A 15,195-nucleotide genomic window follows, 5' to 3' on the forward strand; every position below is an offset into this window, starting at 1 on the left:
TTTTATAGTGAAAATAAAATAAAACGTTGAAGAAAGTAGATAAAGTAAAGCTGGAATGCCTTAATAATAAATAATAAAAAGAACGACACAATATTTAAAAAAAAACCTGATTTAAGAGTGGACTGAGACACAATGACAACAGTCCGATTCCACTTTGCATTTCGATGTATCCGTGTCAGTCACGTTTCCTATTATCACTTCGTTTTTTTCCCAAACCTGACAAGCAGGTTTGAGTTTCAGTAGTTTTGTTTATTTTGTGTATTGACTATAGGCTTTCTATGCCACGTTCAGCTCCTCAAGGGCCGCTTGGCTTTTTGTGTCGTTATCCTCACATACAAAGGATTCAGAAAGTCTGTTTCTCCACATGTTTAATACGAATACAGCGCGTCAAACACAGACTATAGATATTAACAAGACAGTAGAGTTTCAATTAAACAATTGACAGTTTCTGACAATCCAACGTAGTATTTATTTAAGCATGTATTTTAATACCATATATTGTCTTTATAGTTAAAAAACAATATTAATAGATATATAAAAATAATAATGTATGTAAAGCTGCTAAGCGACATCGAAAACTGTGAAAAGCGCACATTTATTATGTAAATAAAATCTTGTAATGAATGGGGAAAAGTGCAACGCTCAGTACCTTTTAGTAAATAAGCCAATCAACAAATGATTAGGTTAAAACAAAGTTTAAGACGTCAGGTTTAATTGATGATCAGAAATATGTTTAATTTTAGTCTTTGCAAAACAGTTTAGACATCTAAAATCTGTCTTCTTATCTCTCTTCCTCCATTCAAGTAGATAGGACTTGGTCTCGTATGACTAAAATAGCTGCTAATATGACCGCTGGCGCTGAGTGTGGAAACTTTCCTTAAAGGGACTTTGTAAGTCATGCATAATGTTATGCATTATTAATACAATTATTCTTCACAAAGGATAAAGGTACATCACTGACTGTGAACATATATCCCAGTAAACTGTAAGCATTTTCCCCACCCAGGATTCCAGGTTACATGCGGGCCATGGAAATAAAGACTTATTTTCCACAGACGTGACATGTTTGGTTAAATGGACAGTCGTCCTGGGGGGTGAGGGTTAGCTTTATGGTTGCCTTGACAACTAAACAAACAGAGACGCGTGCTTCCTCTCGCTGCCGACCGGCTCCTCAATGTGTGAACGGGACAAGTATTGGAAGTACGCAGATTTTTTTCGTTTGTCGACCCTCCTCGCAACTCACGTTTTCCTTCTCTGTTTTTTCGGCCGGTGGGAAAAGTGACAGTCCTGCGCACTGAAGGAAAGTTTCTATTTTTACTCGGCGCTGTGAAACGGGTGATAATCGCAGTTGCAGACAGAATCTCTTAAAACCATGTAAACAGATCTGGGAGTAACGATTGGATTTTTTTACTCTATGAAAATCCTTTCCGTGATCTTTACAGATAGAGCAGGCGACTTCGGTGGTGGTGACCCAAATCCTCAAAGCCTGAAGGATGCTGGGAGATTTACTGATGGCCTGCGATGATCAGGAAATCTTACACCGCTGCCTGGAGAAAATCCCCTGCGGTTTCTCAAAAGTGCTTGAAATCAAATTATGGAAGTTTCCACACGTTCCAAATAAGCATGTTCTCCTTGAAGTTTTCGTCTGTACTAAATGTAAATATATAAAAATTAAATGTAATGTAAATGACTGCACCTGTTAAAAAGGTCAAATTAACACTCGCAGTGTATATATAAACTACACTTTTGAGAGTGTGGATTATATATACACTGCGAGTGTTAATTTGACCCTTTTTAACACTGGCGATTTTGCTGTGTGTGAATGAAATAACACCCTGCGTGCAAATCTAATTCTGTTTCTTCATGATGATTCGCACAGAACAGTGACAGAATTTTAAGACACTTTTAACGCCCGTTTACACCAAGAATGATAACGATAAAGTTGTAAAGATCATTTTGGATTGAAGAGAAAAGAAGAGTACACAGCACAACTATAACAATCTAGAGAAACAACATGATTGTAATCCCTGTCTAAGCATTTTGTTTCAGATGATAAACCATAAAAACAATCATCAGCCTGACTTAAAAAGCTCACACATTAAAATCTCCAACGTGCAAGTTTGGAATAAACCATGTTGGTGAATCATCTGTCGATGTGGGCGCTGATATATTTGCCAACACGTTATTTTTATAATTATTAAATGGCCGTATCTCAGGGGGTCAAACCTACACCTCATCTCCTGAATTTGGTTTTCTAAACACAACATGGGCGTTTCTCTCGATCTGGGATCAAGTGTAAACGAAAGTGTGAGAATGTGTGGGACTGAGAAAGAAAACCATTAAACACAAACAGATGGAAATAAACACTCACAGGTCATAGTGCTGGTTCCATTTGGGGTCCAGAGTATTCCTCACTGTGTCTGTGGAGTGACACTGGCCCGAACCATCCACCACCACCTTAGCAAAGGGGTCTGGCAGCCCTGTTGTATGACACACAAATATTACATTATTAAATATTATGCCAAAAAAATTATATGTCATCATTTAAGGACATTCTAAAAGACAGAGTATTAAAGGTCCAGTGTGTCATTTTTTGGATCTATTGACAGAAATTCTATATAATATACATAACTATGTCTTCAATGCTGCTGCATCCGAAAGCCAGAGGGCGCTCTCGTGCGGAAACTCCAAATACGCACTGCAGAAGAAGACCATAACACGTTCTAGAATCTAGGAAATGCCTATGGACATCTTTTTATCATTGTTACTCATCAAGTATTTTTATGACGATAAAGTATATTATTTATAATGATCGTGTTTGACGGGTGTTGCTTTTTCAAATGCACATTATAAACGACTCAAACTCGCACTGCTTTTAGATCTTTTTAGATTAGCATTTCCTACTGATCCCAGAGCCGGACAAGCTAACGTTACGCATTAAAAAAATATCGACACATTGCATATCGCAGCCAGCTTGATTTCAATTGAATTTAGTGGTATCGCGATAAATTGTCGTGCAGCCCTAAAATACGTTATCTATTTCGGCAAAGAAGCGAAAACGTGACGACATCTTAGTGCCGTGTCAGCCACCGTAGTGCTTCGAAAGGGAGGGGTGGACTGAGTGCTGGACAACATCGTTTCGATTCTTACGTCAGAATTTACTTGCCTGTTTTAAAGTCTTTTAAGAGGTTAATAAAGAGGGAACACATACACATTGTGCAGATGTTTTTATCCATTACATACGCATAGTTTACAGCAGATTCACTGAGCTCCTAAATGAATTGCCTACAAATTGCGTCACACTCTTCACATATTCTCCTTTAACTTGAATCTTTGTTCTCTGACCCCAGTCACACTGACCATCTCTCTCTTTGAGCCGACATCCGACAGGCCTTCAGATGTAAGTTTGGAGAGCTTACAAAGAGAGTCGAGGCGGTGTAAAACCAGCAGCTGGTTTGTCTGCTCGAGCTGACCCACATTGCTGGCGTCTCGTGAGGGAAGAGCACTTATCTCTCTCGCTGCGCACATTTAACAGATGAGCCCCGGCTAAAACACGCCACAGAAATAGAGCTTTCTCTCACTGTTCGTGAAAATCAGATACTTACGGAAGAAGTCTTTCTTCACCAGGTTTTTGGCGCACAGGACTGCGGAAAGAAGAGAGAAAGAATGATTGGTTATTGCTTGTGACACTTTTACCTCTTGTTTTGTGGTTTAAATAAAACAGAAAAATATCTAACACTTCGGTTTTCATTTTTTACCAATAAACATGACAAAATAGAAGATTAAGGCAATTTTCCTGGCATGGATTTTTTTTTGCAGATGATATATGTTTTTAATCTCTTTATTTTTAGGAGTATTAAAGATGCAACAGAAAAAAATACACGTCACGCCTACATGCTGGCCGATTCGGCCTAATAACTCAGAGACGGTAAAAACCAAACAAGTCCAACTTCAAACTGACCCGAGCTGTCAGCTAAACCAAAGCAGATAGTGTTTATGCAAAGCGGGAGAGCGCTCACGGTCAGAACTGACCGAGCTTGAGGTCAATAGTAATACCACGTAGAACGCGGAAAATACATACAAGATATTTTTCATAGCCACCGATATATATTCCTTATTGCGTTGTAAAGGAGTCAAACATAATCAACAAAATGAACAAGATGATTCATTCTTTAAGTACACAACCTTAAATATGAGCTATGGAAAACGGAGATTAAAAAAGTAATTCAATGATGGCACACCAGATTTTATACATAAATTGCATATTTTAGAAAACATAAAAAAGTTGAATCAGAAATGTAACCTCAGACTTGGAGTCACATTTTGGCCAATTAAAACTGTACCTTAATAAGAGCAAAAAGACTAATGAATTAAACCAGCGAGCACAGACAGACATTTCAGGGAGAGATGACAAAGGGAGGACAGCCTGGGGGAAAAAGTGAGGACGGGAATGAAGGACGACCAGAGAGCCGGCGGAGCACATTGGAGGTATTCAAAGAAAACCAAAACACTTCAACTTTGCAGATGGAGGAAAGCCGAGACTATAAAGAACAACTGGAATGTGTGGAGGAGGTTAAAGGGCTGAGAAACCTTCACGTGCAGGTGAGTCTCAGACTTTACTTAGCAAATCCAAACACACAGAAACACTGTAGAGAGACTGCTATTGATTCTGTCTGCGGACTGCAGTGCGTCTGCGGCTGTTCTGCACCTCACACGCACACACATGCATGGACAAATCTATACAATGTGGGGACTTTCCATTGACAGCGATTTGCATTCTTTTTTTATAGTCGATCCCCTCTCTCACAGAAACCTTTTTGCAGTTTTACACTACACGCATCATTTTTGGTCACACATACCACACGCAAACATGCACAAACCTCACACACACCTACATACACATGCATGCTTGCGCACACACACACCACACATGCACGCGCGCGCACACACTATTATTGTACAATTTTGAACACGCATGCACAAGCAAACATACACAAACACACACACACACACACCTTATATACTCATGCATGCTCACACACACACACAAATTTATTGTACAATTCTGAAAGACCTGAATTCACAGTCCGTGTATCACAAAAGAAAATCAAAGCTCTGACACAGAGGAACTATTTAAGCTAAATAGCTTCAACATAATTCATTAAACCCACTCAAGCTATATGAGTCGGTCTATCCACACAGGAAGGGGTTTAAAGAGTCAATGTGTCTAAAAATGGTTAGAGACTGATAAAGACGAGATATCTCAGACGAGACTGGATCCCATTCCTCCGGAGACGACAGGCGAGAGGGAGGGATCGGATAAAAAGGAAACATGCTCGCTTCGCAGTCGAGGAAGAATTTCTCTCTGCAAACATCCCTGGGAATGTTTAACGTTCCAGCGAAACCCACCTCATCATTCCACCATCTGGAATGTATCTTACTCTCTCTCTCTCTGTACAGACGTCTCTCTCTCTCTCACACACACCCTTCAACACCTCATCTACGCTCGGCTGAGTCGGCTCCCTCCATTAATTATTGACAGGTGATAGTGTTAGCATCTCTGTATAAGAGAAGAACTCAAACCATGAGGAAAAACAATCAGCTTTGCATAAAGAAAAATGCCCAAACGCACTTTTGCTTTTCTAGAAGCTACTTTGTAGCAGACACGTCTATTCATCCTTGACCTGAACTGATCCAAAATCAGAAATGATGACGAATTCCACACGTGGACTGAAGCGAGCAGTCTCAAGTAAACCAAACACTATCAATCTCACGACTGACAAATGAACTGTACTGCTGAACTAGATCATAAATATAACTCAGCTCCGCGCGGCCGTCAGGGACAAAATCTATACGTCTGCGAGATATACGGCAACCTGCCAGTGCGCAATGCAACCCATCTTCATTCCTATGTATGCATTTCAGCTGACGGTATCAAAGCATGGTTGTGAATCACTCGTAAAATACAATTCCGATACATCTGTCGGCAGATCAACAGCATGTGCCCTTCCGCAGATGTGAACTCATGAATGAAGTGATTCACGGTCACTGACACACACGAGAACATCAATGTGTGAGCTCATATAAATAGACTCGACACTGTCAAACAATGTATTGGCGGCAAACCTCGAACGCAGATGAAACCTGGTTTACATTCAGCCGGCAGTTATTTCACTTTCCGTCACGGAGATTAAAACAAGGCTGGACTACTTTCTGTGACAACACTTGTACATCAGATAACATCAGGTACTCGAAACCAAGAACGCTACACACTCGACATCAATGCTGGAATTGTCTCTACTGGGAGTGTAAAAAACAACACACACACGCACGCAATATTACAGCTGTGCAGCCTTTTCATTTCTATTTAATGAGAAAAATTGGATTTTCTTTTTTGTTTGTGCTTGTTTACACAACAAGAAAATCTAAAATGCGATTCAATATTAAAGATACATCCTGAAAGTGATTTGCTTTTTAAGAAATTGTTCTGTAGTAAAACATCTAAAAATCTTTAAAAAAGATAAAAAGTAAAAAATTATATTTTTTATGTACTGCACAAAAACTGATTTTTGTTTACGTTTTTAACTAAGATTTTGTTTTTTAAAGTGCCAGTGTATGAAATGTAGCAGCATCTAGTGGCGAGGTTGTGAATTGCAACCAACGGCTCACTCCACCCCTCCCTTTCGAAGCACTACGGTAGCTGACACAGGACTAAGATGTCGTCATGTTTTCACTTCTTTGCTGAAGGAGATAAAGTATTTAAGAAACATGCTCTGTAGAGCAGTTTGTCCGTTTAGGGCTACTATAGAAACAACATGATGAATTTCATGTAAAGCCGCGGGTATACTTGACTTTCCGCATCTGTGTCCGTCTCGCGCACAAACGCGTCTGCACAGCTTCCTGCGCATACTCATCACGAATTAAGCGCGGACGTCCGAGTTCAACACATGCGCAATACAAATCAGTATGTGTGCTCTACCAGACCATCAGAGGGCAGCACTGAGTCGCGTCATTTACAGACCCACTGCAAATTAATGATTGACGAAGTGTTTCCGCCATTGCAAACAATCCGAGCAAACAGCAAGAACAACAATCCGAGCAAACAACAAGAACAACAACCAAACAGTATGAAGAAGGATATGCTTCTAAGCTTACTGTTCTTGGTTTCAGCGTGTTGGCTTTGTATCATTCTTCTTCGACAACGACACACTACACACTTTCTGTGTGTGTACTGACCCCTAGTGGACTAGGGCACTTTTTTCGCCCATGCGCCGTTGTATGCGGCACGTTCGCGCGGTCTCAAAAAAATGGGCTGCACGCGGACGGGGTGTGCGGATGACCGCGGACCCTTCTAATGACGAAAATTGCGTAATGCTGACGGCGCGCAGACACGGACCATACTTCCGCCTTTAGGGGACCCGCGGTGTATGTAGATAGAAATAGCTCATTCTAAAGTAATAAAAACATAACGCTTCTTTACGTGAGGTCTTTATATACCTCTGAAGACATAGTTATGTTTATTACATTGCTGTTCTGTCAATCGATCCTCAAAAATGACACATTGGACATTAAAGTGGGAGCAATAGCAAAAGTGATATTTCTTTTAGCAAGCACCAGTAATTTATAAAAACTCAGACATTTTATTCTAATTTGTCAAAAGTTAGTATATACATGGAAAAATCCCACAATGCTTGGTGTCGCAATATCATGTTACAGTCCCTGCTTTCCCACACTTCTTAAAACGATGATTCAAGCACTCATTGTATCTGCTTCACTGACTACGCCAAAAAGCCATTTTCAGATTAATTTTCAACTTGGCAGGAGTCGGACTGCTCAGTTTGCTCTCCTCCGTCCATTTGTGTGTGTAGTTTAGTCTGTTCTTTTTCCGAGGGCAAACCAGTAGCGAATTTATGCAAAAGGGTCCGTGAGCGGTCCGATGCCAGGAAAGGACAAGACACGGTCAGGACAAGCATCTGTCGCTCAGCATCTTATCAGGGCTGGCGGAAGTGTCGGAGAGCGCTCGCAACGCGTGTCTGTCACAAACACCTGGTGTCAGGAACGGAATAGTTGGACAAAGACATGACCTGGAAGTGACACAGAGAGTTTGATAGAGAGCGAGAAAAGAATGCGGAAAATCAACCATAAATAAAACGCAAGGAAATAAATGTGCACTGTAGTCAGACATTGAGAAACAAAGCTGAAAACGATGACGTTTTTGCCAGTCAATCTCTAAGGACTTTTGGGAAAAAGTAACACGTTTCTAAAGGGATTGGTTCCCACAGAAGACGAGCTCACAGCTCTACAGGATGCATGCATTATTATTCCCAACTTTCCCATGACACACGTCTTTCTGTGTCACATTCCTGCATCTATTTACTGTGAAACACATGGACTCGAGTCGTTTGATGTTTAGTGTTAGAGAAACAGTTCACACACACAAAACAATGAAGAAAATGTGTGCTCGCACCTGCAGGGACAGAAAGATGTTGTTGGTGCTGGGACTGCTCCGCTAGGCCTTTTGTAAGCCGAAAACGGGAGGAAAACTAAAAAAGTGATTTGAGGTGGGGTGGTGAAGAGTACATGGCTGGTTTACCAAAAACAAGAAGACAAATATTAACTACACCGAGTTTGACCTTCAACCATTATAAACACCTCTGTCACGTGGGAATCACACCGACTATGACACAATGGTCCTTGTTCTCTGCTAAATCGAATCGTCTTTACAAAACAAAATTAGGCCTATCTACCCCCTAAGAAAGAAAAAACACAGATGACATCTCTTTAATATCTCAATTATTTCCCCTAGACATCATTAAGAATAAATAGAGGGCAAAAGGAAACTTTTGCTTTAGTCTCCTGCGTCTTAGACATTTCTCCTGAGAAATCTTAGAAATTCTCAACAATGTCACAAACTGAGCTCAGATTTGTCAAGTCTGCAATCAAAAGTCAATATTACTGAAGATCTCAATATGAACTCAAACATCCCAGATAGCACAGGTACATCTGTAAGATGTCTGCTAAAGATCTGGAAAACATCTGTTGTGTAAAACATCTGCTAAACATCTTAGAAAGAGCTGTTGTACATCTATTCTAAATCACACACATCTTACAGAGGTCTACATGACATCTGACGTCTCAGAGATGTAGGACAGATGAGCAAACAGCATCTGCCAGATGTCTTGCAGATGAAAATGCAGACATCAAATAGATGTCTGCCAGATGTACGTGTGCTATCAGGGATTTCTCATCAAATTAACCCAAAATCCAGATTATTTTACCTATACAATCTACATTCATTTTACACCTCCATATTCTTAATGCACTTTAACAACCGTCTCATTTCTTTATTTCCTAAGCAATTTTAGGAGAAACATCTCGAGATTGAAGTTGAAACTTCAATCAAATACAACTGAGAACTATGAAAACTAAGAAAGAGCAACTTCTGAGCAATAACCAAATGGGTCCAAGATGCCCCATTTTTTATTCAGGACATCATTGTATGTAGATTCTTTGAGGCCTGTCAACACCGTTCTTGGAAAATTGACCTAAATGAGAAACAGAAAGAGCAACGATGTCATGAGGGACGTAGCAAAGCTTTCGTGGGAAGCCACGGACCGCCAGACGTCAACATTTAAACAAATTTGGAGGAACCGAATCTGCGGTACAGTCATAATGCTATTGTTTGTAAACGTTCCGCATGTTCTTTCTTTGTTCTTCCTCCCAGAAGGTTCCTCGAAGGTTTACGGAGTTGTGACTGGCTTCTTCAATTGGTTTACCGAGAGAAGTAATGAAAACCTCACGGCTGCTTTACAGAACAAACTGCACTACCAACAAATATCTTAAAGGGACAGTTCGCCCCCCCAAAAAAATCTATCATCATTTACTCCCCCTCTAGTTGTTCCAATTCTTTATCAATTTCGTTGTCCTAATGAACACAGAGAAAGATATTTGGAAGAATGCTTGTCACCAAACAGTTGACTACCATAGTAGGAAAAATGACAATTGTAGTCAAAAGTGCCCCAGAACGGTTTGCTTTCCTACATTCTTCAAAATATCCCCTTTTGTGTTCAACAGAACAAAGAAATTTGAAAATAAGTTTTTCCTACTATGGTAGTCAATGGTGGCCAAGAACTGTTTGGAGAATATCTTTCTCTGTGTTCATCAGAACAAAGAAATGTTTACAGATTTGCAACAACTCGAGGGTGAGTAAACGAACACAGATTATAAAATAAGCAGATTTTAGCCGGTCCCAAAGCATGGTGGTCATTTTGTAACGGGTCAGGTTTGGAGACAAGCTCAACCAGCTGAGCACCAGACCGGGAGACCAGTTAAATGCAGCAAGACTATATGTCAACTGCTGTTAATAAAAGTAATAGCCAGAAGAGTCTAATTCTCATCTATGGAGCTTACAAAAATAGAAGGTCCATCGACCTATAGATGCCTCATGGAAGTGAAAACACAGAATTGTGGGAAAGTAAAAAAAAAAAGGGTTAAGTGGTGAAATAATGTTAAATCTGCTTCACGGTCTTCAACACTAGTAAGGAAGTGGGGGTGTGGGAGAATAGTCTTGCGAAAGGAAATGCTTCTCAGGTAATGAATACTCTGGGATACGACGGCATCCTTACATTTCCCCAAACTACACAGACCTTCGCTAACAATTTCATACCAAAACAAGCTTACTCAGGTAATTGCTTGCTAATGACAAAATTTCAGTCATTACAAGTGGGTGGCGTAGCCCTGTGATTAAATACCTTAAATGGAAACCGCAAGGTTGTAGGTCTAATCCCCATAAGAAGCCATTCACCAACTATTACCATTGTACCCTTGAGCAAGGCACTTAACCTCAGGTTCCTCCAGCGGGATTATCGGAGTAAATCGCTAATTGTAAGTCGCCCTGGATAAAAGCCTGATGCTAAGTGGCTAAATAGTAGCTGCAAAACTAATAAAATGGCTTCAGCTGTAAAAACTAGAAACAGATTTTTAGAGGCTAGGGAAATGAGAACAAAAGACTAAAATCATTTAAAGGCCCCATGACATGGATTGATGTGTTTCTAACTGAAGCAAAGTTAAGACTGGACATGTATGAAGTGCCAACCTGATCTCACAAGAAAAGGTAACAATTTTACAAAGTGGCGATTTTGTATGACTGTGTATTAAAACTGTGAAAAAATGTACAATTGTTAGAAAATAAGATCAAATGCAAGAAAGCAGACCATCCTTAAATGTACAAGTGAGATTGTACAAATTCATACAAATTATGAATTGCCACAAGATTGCGCTGAAAGAGTTCAGTTCGTTTTAGAAGAAAAAAAAAACGTAAAAAACTTGTAATGTACATGAATGCACTTGCTACTTGCTAATGCTAGCTATATAAATCTTTTGATTGGACAAAAAGCTGTGTAGTGCAAGATGAGTCATCAACCGATCTTTAAATTAGCAGTTAGACAGTCTTAAAGGAACAGTTCACCCAAAAAGGAAAATTCTGTCTTCGGTTACTCACCCTCGAGTTGTTGCAAATCTGTATAAATGTCTTTGTTCTGTTGAACACAAAATAAGATATTTTGAAGAATGTAGGACTACCTACTATGGTAGTCAATAGTGGCCAAAAACTGTTTGGTCACAAGCATTCTTTCAAATATCTTTGTGTTCATTAGAACAAATCAATTTATATAGGGTTGGAATGACTCGAGGGTGAGTAAACAAAGACAGAATTTTCATTTTGGGTGAACTGTCCCTTTAAATCTAACACAGACTAAAAGCAACAAAACCCCATTTTGATTCCAAATTCTCCAATTAATCTGTGGTGAAACAAAATGGTGAGGAATATAGAAAAAGGTTTGACAGATGGTTTGTCTGGCTGAAAGTTATAAAACTTATCTGTCTGTAAATTCACCCATGACTTTCCGAATGTATAATCCAGTCACTCCAAACCGGCTGAGGCATCTCACTGGAATGCAGGCCTCTTTCCTCCCTGTCTCTCTCTCTTACACTTTCTCACACACTATGAGCTGAATGGCCAAGCCTTGCCTGTCTGCGGCCATGTTTTGACTCCAGCTAAAGAGCTGCACGCTCATGTTGGTAGCATTGTTCGTCCGTAAACAAAAGGCTTCCTTTCTCTCCGCCACTCCTTCCTACTTCGCTTAAAACTGGAAGAGAAAGAGGATGGGGTAATGAGAGTAGGGCGGAGGTTGACTCCGTGTTAGCCGAGAGGTAGGTGTAATCTCGAATTCGTTTCCTGTCACCGCACTCTCCAGTTTCCACTCTTACGTGACTTCTGGTGAATAAGGAAAGGGTTTAGGACTTTCTCACTCATTCGCTTGGTATCTCATTCATTAGGCCTGTTCTCGGCATCCTGTTTGGCCAAGCTCAAGTCTGAGTCAAGACGCAAGCTTATCTGCAACAAGGCGTGGCGCGCCAATAGAGAACCCAACCATCGACTGACCTGAGAGATTCTCTTACGTTCCAGTAAGATGAAGTGTTACAGGAGGTGCAAAGACATTATCAGCTTAAATTGCTTGCTCTAGAAGGTCAAAGGTCAGTTTCTCAGTGTCCTCATTCTTTTGGCCTGAGATGAGTCACAAACTGTGGATCATAAATGCTTGAAAGAAAATCTGTGATTTTTGTAATGGCCATCACTGGCTATTCCAGAATTTCCATGTGGTTGCCATAAGACTATGAATCATGTGTTTTCTGGACATTAATCACAGCGATATGACTAGACTAGACCGATACTTAAGTCGTAAAAAAATCGTATGTGATTCACAAAACACCCTTTCGATTTTAGTGCAAATACATAGTTTAAGTTTAATACAATACAATATAAGTCAACATTAGTAACCGCCAAAACTACTTTCATCTTGACCCAATAATCTGATAAAACAAATACAGTTGAGAAACATTAGCAGATCACTGTGATCTCTGTCCCTTCATCTCACCAAAGAAATTACAGCTGACAAGCATGTGGTTTACAGCAAAAACTAGGGGTGTAACAATACTTCATATTACGATATTTCGCGATGCAAAAATGTTACGATGCGCATCGTAGAGAGATGGGGACATTTTACGATATGTTTAATTCTATTCGTTCAGCGGTCAAGACGCTACCTACTCTGCGCCAGCGCGTTACAGTTTATGTAATATGTCTTTTTGAAAGATTTTTCTCATTCATTACTGTCTCAAGCAAAGACAGCGCAGCTTCAAACAGACACGAGCCAATAGCGCTTGGGAGTGAGCTCTGTCAGAGCGTTTCATTGGTTGAACGTACTGAATGAACACACCCTTCACTGAACGAACGAGTCAATTGAGTCAAAATGAGACTGCATGAACTGCTACATGTCGTTCATGGTCTAATATTCTCTGTGTTACAACAATGCATATCCAGTAGTTACTCAATGTTTCTGAAAAATAAAGGTAATGACCTGGTTTAATTTAATTCCAAGGTAAAGTAAATTAGGTCGAAACAGTAAAATCTTTGTATGGAACATTTAATTACACCAATTAAATGAGTTAATCCAGATAGATTTTAGTAGACTAATATAATGTAGATTTCTTCGACTAAAAATAGACTAAAACTATCATAAATTGGGATGACTAAAACTAAATTGCATTTTAGTCAAAAGACTATGACTAAAACGAAACTAAATCAAAATCAAAATTTGCTGTCAAAATTGACAGTGATCTTAATTCTAATTTCAGTTAAGCCTTAAAATGTTAAAATTCTTTATGAAGTTGTATGTGCAACAAAATAAGTTACTGAAATTGTTAATATTTTGAAAATAAATGTTATTTGAATTTCAGTTTCATTTTTGAATTTTGTTCAAAATATCAAGAAGTGTATCGTTTCGTGAACCCAGCATCGAGATATGTACCGAATCGTGAGCTGAGTGTATCGTTACACCCCTAGCAAAAACTGACCACGCACATTTTCTTGAAAAGCTAAGAATGACGTTTCGACAACAACAGACAGCTGATTTCACTGTTTGTCTGAGCTTTTTTACATTGTAGGTGAAGGGAAAACCCCAGGAACATATCATCACCAAACCACTTTGGAAGGAGGACACAACGTGTCCGTTAGAGCTGCACGATTAATCGTGAAAAGACCGCGATCTCGATTCAAACATCCAAACGATCTCATTAATGAAACTCAACGATTCTCTTGTGTCTATTAACTTACACCTCCGACTAAAATCATAACGCTCCAATCTGTGTTGGTGTTGCGCGCTTATATCTGTCATTACGCCGTCATGAGAGTGTGTGGCGCTTATCACTGTATTTACACTACTAGAGAAGCTGCGCTATTAGAGCTTTTCATAAAGTTGCCCAGCATTTCATGTTTTCAGGTTAACTATTTACATGTGAGAATACTGTGTTGAAATGTTTATCAGTCGTGTCTTTCTTTAAAGACCTCTTCAAGCAATCTGTAGATGTCAGGCAAACTGATAAATCTTCATAAAGAACTTTAATTGCAAGCGTCACCTTATGAATTTGTTTTACTGCAGACAAAATTCATATACAAGTTACTTTAATGCATTATTAATACTTTTTAGAAGTTTAACGTTTGCTTTTGCAGTAAATTTAACCACTATACACTGCGTTCCAAATTATTATGCAAATTGGATTTAAGTGTCGTAAACATTTAATTTTATATTGTTCAATTAAACTTATGGATGGTATTGTGTCTCAGTGCTCTTTGGATCACTGAAATCAATCTCAGACACCTGTGATAAGTAGTTTGCCAGGTGAGCCCAATTAAAGGAAAACTACTTAAGAAGGACGTTCCACATTATTAAGCAGGCCACAGGTTTCAAGCAATATGGGAAAGAAAAAGGATCTGTCTGCTGCCGAAAAGCGTCAAATAGTGCAATGTCTTGGACAAGGTATGAAAACATTAGATATTTCACGAAAACTTAAGCGAGATCATCGTACTGTGAAGAGATTTGTGGCTGATTCAGAGCACAGAAGGGTTCGTGCAGATAAAGGCAGAATGAGGAAGGTTTCTTCCAGACAAATTCATCGGATTAAGAGAGCAGCTGCAAAAATGCCATTGCAAAGCAGCAAACAGGTATTTGAAGCTGCTGGTGCCTCGGGAGTCCCGAAAACCTCAAGGTGTAGGATCCTCCAGATGCTTGCAGTTGTGCATAAACCTACTATTCGGCCACCCCTAACCAATGCTCACAAGCAGAAACGGTTGCAGTG

At 39.6% G+C, this 15,195-nt stretch overlaps 1 protein-coding gene across 1 annotated transcript in view; it reads right to left on the reverse strand.

Annotated features, from left to right (window-relative positions):
* The window catches only part of smurf2 (SMAD specific E3 ubiquitin protein ligase 2), a 43,685-nt gene that overhangs the window by 19,344 nt on the left and 9,146 nt on the right, over window positions 1–15,195 (reverse strand). The window contains exons 2-3 of the mRNA XM_057346198.1: window positions 3,606–3,644; window positions 2,372–2,480 (exon numbers count right to left, since the gene is read on the reverse strand). Coding sequence (XP_057202181.1) covers window positions 2,372–2,480; window positions 3,606–3,644 — 148 coding nt within the window. The remainder of the gene's footprint in view (window positions 1–2,371; window positions 2,481–3,605; window positions 3,645–15,195) is intronic.

This window comes from Triplophysa rosa, linkage group LG11 (assembly GCF_024868665.1).
Source record: "Triplophysa rosa linkage group LG11, Trosa_1v2, whole genome shotgun sequence".
Taxonomy (NCBI): Eukaryota; Metazoa; Chordata; class Actinopteri; order Cypriniformes; family Nemacheilidae; genus Triplophysa; species Triplophysa rosa.